The 6,042-nt window shown below is 46.5% G+C and overlaps 1 protein-coding gene across 1 annotated transcript in view; it reads right to left on the reverse strand.

Annotated features, from left to right (window-relative positions):
* Positions 1-1,907: 1,907 nt before the first annotated feature.
* The window catches only part of pcolceb (procollagen C-endopeptidase enhancer b), a gene marked incomplete at both ends in the record, with an annotated part of 7,967 nt that continues 3,832 nt past the window's right edge, over positions 1,908-6,042 (reverse strand). Inside the window, 6 exons of the mRNA XM_080544435.1 lie at positions 1,908-2,038; positions 2,386-2,556; positions 3,035-3,115; positions 3,270-3,922; positions 4,134-4,270; positions 5,335-5,459. Coding sequence (XP_080400561.1) covers positions 1,908-2,038; positions 2,386-2,556; positions 3,035-3,115; positions 3,270-3,922; positions 4,134-4,270; positions 5,335-5,459 — 1,298 coding nt within the window. The remainder of the gene's footprint in view (positions 2,039-2,385; positions 2,557-3,034; positions 3,116-3,269; positions 3,923-4,133; positions 4,271-5,334; positions 5,460-6,042) is intronic.

The raw sequence follows: 6,042 nt of genomic DNA on the forward strand, positions 1-6,042 counted from the left end.
TTAATTCATCTAATAAATTCAATTCAATAAATCAAAAGTAGTCGGATCATCAGTGTGTACTTTGTGTTCAGTGTTGCTCCGTATAAATGCTGTTGTGTGTGTTTTAAAGGAGTGTGTTGAGGTAGCATAGAGTCGTCCTCCTTTGAGTCTGTTTTGAATGATTCAAATGTTTATAAATGGCCTCAGACCAACAACAGATCTGCAGGTGCAGTGCGTCATGTGTGTGCGTGTGTATTTGTATGTGTGTATATCTGTATGCGTGTATATCTGTGTGCGTGTGTGATGTTTGTGCGTGTTTCATGCTTTGTCAGCACTGTGTGGTACAGCAGTAGCAGCTGGTCATTACATGGCTGTCAACAAAGAAGACAGGCCGGACAAAGAAGGACAGTTGAGGAGGGACAGAAGTAGAGACAGAATGATGCTGCTGAGGAGGAAGTGACGAGGTATGATGAAACAAAATGGGCTGACTTATATAATAAATAAACAAGAGAGGGAAAAAGTACTACACCCATCTCTCTTTTCGTTTTGGCAACTCTCCAAGCTCCCTTTGTATAACCCCCCCATGCTGGCTCTCACTCTCTTGTGTAGGGAGTCAGAGAGAGAGAGAGAGAGAGAGAGAGAGAGAGAGAGAGAGAGAGAGAGAGAGAGAGAGAGAGAGAAATAAAGAGAATGCACTACACAGAATACCCCACCAGATGGCAACACGACCCAATTTAACAACAATTAGAACAAACAGGCTGTCCAACCGTTTCTACCCATGGACCATCAGAACACTGAACAATAGACATAAGACATGTTCATAAATGTTTATCTTCAGGGGAAAAAGTGCAATAGAAATGTGCAATAACTCTATTCTAAGTGCCTATTTATACATTTATAAATATTTTACAGTATTATTATAGTATTATAACGCCACTGACCTCATGTCTTTTAGCTTGCTTTTATAGTTGTTTTTATTTTCTTAAGATTGTTGTCTTTATTTGCACTTGACACCACGGACCTCATTGTCTCTTAGCTTGTTTTATAGCATTTTCGCTTTTTAATTGTCTAGTGTGTAATATTTGTGATGTTATATGTGTATATGTTTGTGAATATGTGAATATGTTTTCTGTTTTTTGCACCTTCAGAAGAACCACTACAATTTCATTGTATAGGCAACTGTACAACGACAATAACGTCTATTCTATTCTATTCTATTTATATCTGAGCCATTTCTTCTAATGTTGCCATGACCACTGTATTATTGTAGCATCTATGTAACTGCCTAATTTAGGATCGTCATGATCAACAGAATCTGGAACAAAATAAGGCAGTAAGTCTACTGCCTTTATGATACATGAGAGTGTACAGTGGAGATGAGAGCAAAGCCTGGCCTTTACTTTAAGAACCCAGAAAAAAATCTATCCTTGATGTGACTATACTTGGAGGAAACGGTTGTACCCAAGGACGCTTGATTTCCAAGATGACGTAACTCAGTTTAGTCTGATACATCTGTGTCGTCTCTGCGTTGTACCTGTGTCTGCTTGTTTGTTCGTGTTTTTAAATGTAAGAAAACAAAATAAGTACTGCCACTCATAGGAGACAGACCTTTGTGATGCATATCCTTTAATAACATAATCATAATTTACATACAAATACAAATATGCATATCTGAGTGTATAAAAAGGTGAAACAATAACAACATTCAAACATTTTCAATATGTGTTTCCCCTCTTGGCTCTACCCCGTTGGTAGCCCTCATTGCTAGTTCTTACTAATATAATACTCACTGATATTGATTCACTTCATATTTGTTTGTATTTCTGTTTTTTTTTCTTCAGAATGTTGACTGCAGTTGTGCTGTTGTCGGTTGGGAAGGAGGAGAGTCAGATTTCCCTGCTCTGTGATTGGTGGACTGGGCTGTGAGGTCAGCATGGCTGGCGTGTGAGGTTGGCCAGCGCTTTAGCATGGATGGTCCTGTACAGTAGAGCAAAGCTGGAGGGGTTGAGAACACCACGGCCCTCCCCGTCCACCTTGCCCATCAACACGTAGTTCGCTCCTGAATGAAGAAGAAATGATGATCATGTTCAAGGGATGTGTTCAAGTCAGTGGCTTTAATGAATGATGAATTAAAGTATCCTATACTGTGTTTGGTCATGTAGTGCACCAGACAAATAAGACAGGCATCAGTTATGTTGTAATACAAACACATGTAGTATTGCTACATACTGTGTGCGTGTGTGTGTGTGTGTGTGTGTGTGTGTGTGTCTGTCTGCGTGTGCGTGTGTGTGTGTGCGCGTGCGTGTGTGTGTGTGTGTCTGTCTGCATGTGTGTTTGTTTGTCTCCGTGTGCATGCGTGTGTGTGTGTGTGTGTGTGTGTCTGCGTGTGCGTGTGTGACACTGTACCTTTACGCAGAGCGGGGCACTTGTTGCACGTGGAGGTCAGTTTGATGGACGTGGCCGGTCCTGACTGGGAGACGGCCAGACGACCCGTCTTATAGGCCTTGATGAGGGACACTGTCACATCCACGCTGCCCCTGGAACCAGGGACCAACGACGTCACCTTCCCCGAGATCACTGAGAGAGAGAGAGAGAGACAGAGAGAGAGAGAGACAGAGACAGAGAGAGACAGAGAGAGACAGAGAGAGAGAGAGAGACAGAGAGAGATGCATAGGGTGTGGAGGAGAAGGAGAGAGAGAGAGACAGAGAGACAGAGAGAGATGCATAGGGTGTGGAGGAGAAGGAGAGAGAGAAATAAAGGGTGGAGGAGAGAGAGAGAGAGAGAGAGGCATAGGAGGTGGAGGAGAAGGAGAGAGAGAAATAAAGGGTGGAGGGGAGAGAGAGAGAAAGAGATGAGCAGAGGATGCGTTGGAGGAAGTAGAGTAGGGGTTATTATAGAACAGAACATCATGTCTGGTGCTCTCTCTGATGGCTCCTCTGCAGCGTACAGTGTATCCTTGGTTTATAGAGAGAGTGAGCGTGGTGTAAAGAGGTAGTTGAGTGAAATGAGTGGGATGATAGAGAGGTGTACTAAACAAAAGAGGGTGCCACTCACCAAAGTCATTAGGGCAGAAATTGGACTGGAGAGTGCCTGTCCTCTTACAGGCTGGTTTACACAGTGGGTTTACGGGTAGGGCTGTGAAACACACACACACACACACACACACACACACACACACACACAGACAGACACACACACAAACACGCACACACACAATTACTTCAAATAAAGTCACCTTGGAACATATGCCAGGAAAAAAAACACCTCATCATATATAACACACACATACGCTTCTTGATGACGACGGGTTTCTTCGTCACCGTCTTGATCCGGCTCTGCCCAGGCTTGATGGTCACTTTGGGTTTCGTCCCTGGTTTAACTGTCGGTTTACTTCCTGGTTTAAGTGCCGGTTTACTTCCTGGTCTGGGTGTAGGCTTGGCCCCAGGCTTAGACTCGGCTTTAGAACTGGTCTTCGGCTTCGGCGTTGGTTTCACTGGTTTAGTCCCCGGTTTTGCTGACACTTTGGCTTTAGGCTTAGGGGTGGGTTTAGCCTTGGTACCAGGTTTAACCTTGGGCTTAGGTGTCGGCCTTGCCCCGGGTCTAGCTGGTCTGGGTGTGGGCCTGGCGGAGGGAACGGCTGTAGGCTTGCGTGGAGGAGGCTTCACTGGTACCCTCGCCCCAGGTCTGGTGGGTGGTTTAGGGGTGGGCTTGGCCCGGTAGCCTGGCTTGGGGGTGGGCCGGGCTGGTTTTTTAACCGGCTTGGGGGCGAGTCTGTTGGGGGGTGCGGAGTCGACCCGGGAAGCGTGGATGGTGTCCCCCCCGGCGGAGGGCGTCCGAGACCCCCGGGGCACGCTGGTGTAGTGGGCCATGAAGCCGTCGGAGGTCACGCTGAGGTCAGACACGAACTGGACCAGGAGCTCGTTCCCGTTGGTCACGATGGTGCTGAGGAAGAGGAGGGGGGGGAGGGGTGGTGCAAGGGCGAGAGTGGAGGGATGGGAGAATAGAAGAGGTGGGGGAGGGATAGAGGGGTGGAGAGGAGAGAGAGTGAAAGAGAGAGGAGAGAAGGAGGGGAGAGAGATTATCAGGAGGAAGTGTCGTCGTAGTAACGTAATACTTAGTAGTATGTAATGTTTTGGCTATGACAGGGACTCACTCCGGGACCCTGTCTCCACAGTACTTCCCGATACGCCGGGAGTCGTCCCTCTCACCCCCGTTGAAGAATGCCACGTAGTCATAGCGACAGTACGTGTCTGCTTCAATACCCAACTTCTCAAACTTGACCTCAATCACCTGGAAAAGAGTTGACATGAACACACACAGACACAAAGATAACACAGCCTCAGTTGATGACGTAGCACCATCAGTTGAACAGACTGTAGAGGGAGAACATACTGTATATTATAATGCGTATGTCAGAAGCTGAACCATGTTTTTCCATACATGTTGCACCGTAACATAGAGGGAGAGGAAGTGGGTCTGACCTTTGGAATACAGAAGAGCATTTACCTTCTCTCTCACTTTACCCTCTCCCTCACTCTCTCTCTCTCTCTCTCTCTCTCTCTCTCTCTCTCTCTCTCTCTCTCTTACTCTCTCTCTCTCGCACACATGCATACGCCCTACTCTTTCAATGAAGCCTTTCATGAAGGCGCCACTACAGGACTGCAGTCAGGTGGCACACACACACACACACACACACACACACACACACACACACGCACACACACAGGTCTGCTCCACTAACTTACAAACCTGCAAGCTTTAGGCTAAACCAGTACTGGTCCTGGAGACCCACAGGCATGTGCGTTTCCCCTCAGGACTAACATACCTGATTCAACTCATCAACTGCTTACATTGAATCAAGGTGTGTTAGTGCTGCCCTGGGACTAAAGTGTGCACCATTGTGTGTCCATAGGATCAGGCTTGTCAGTCACCTCCCTACACTACTTCCATTTAATGGAATGTATTTCTTGACATCTCAAACTCGACAACTCAAATGTGACAGCAGCTGGTGAAACCGGGAACAAGTCGGCAGCCGATCAAAGACTTGTGATCGGACGTTTATAAAATTTAAATAAATGTCAACGTTGTTGAAAATCAATGACACACTCGCTAGTCAACTAACACAGTTGTTTTGTGAGCCTGCTAACAATATAAAGCAGTGTTGTAGTTAACTAGGTAGTAGTGGGGATTTTGGCTTGACTAGCAAGTGTGTCATTGATGTATTAACATTTTTCAGAATAAAAGTCAGAACAATTTGATTGGTTGCCAACTTGTTCCCGTTTTCACCAGCTGCTGTCACAGATGCTATACATTTGAGACGAGAGCTGCAATGTGAACGTGGTTCATGGCCTGACATTGCTGGGCTCCACAGAGATGTGCCAGGAGCAGCTGATGCCTGCTGGGTAATCTGAAACGGGCCAGTTGGGCGTCTTGACTGAACCCTGCTCCTTGGTGAGCCTCCCTCCACAGAACTGGTCCTCTGGGAAAGAGAGCGGAGAGGAGGAAGGAAGATAGAGAGAGGCAGAGAGAGAAAGAAGGAGAGAGAGAAAGAGAGGACGCATGACTGAGAAGCTTAAACAAAACGTTCGATGGAGAGCCAAAGACAGAAATAGGCTACATTACATTTTGTGAACATGGGATTTGGAAGGTTTTGGGGCGGCTGTGGCTCAGCCGGTAGAGCCGGCGTCTAATGATCGCAAAAGTCGGCAGCTCGCAGCGGTTTGAATCCCTGGCGGGGCCACGTGTCGAAGTGCCCCTGAGCAAGGCACTGAACCCCTAATTACTCTGGGTCGCCTTCAATGGCTGTGACCCGTTGCCTAGATGCCCCCTCTAGAACATGAATGTATTTTGTTGTACTCTGTGCAATGACAAACTTTTAATCCATTCCTTTAGGTTGTATTTACACCGCAGGTCGAAGGGACACAATCCAGATTTTTTGCTCACATGTGGCACAGATCAGATATGTAACATGTAAGCAGTAAAAAAGCACATTGAATCTGATATTCTCAGATCCGATTCAGGCCTCATTCTCATGCCGGCCTCAATCAGATACAAATTGGATA

The sequence above is a fragment of the Nansenia antarctica genome, assembly GCF_963989245.1.
Source record: "Nansenia antarctica genome assembly, chromosome: 13".
In the NCBI taxonomy this organism is placed as follows: Eukaryota; Metazoa; Chordata; class Actinopteri; order Argentiniformes; family Microstomatidae; genus Nansenia; species Nansenia antarctica.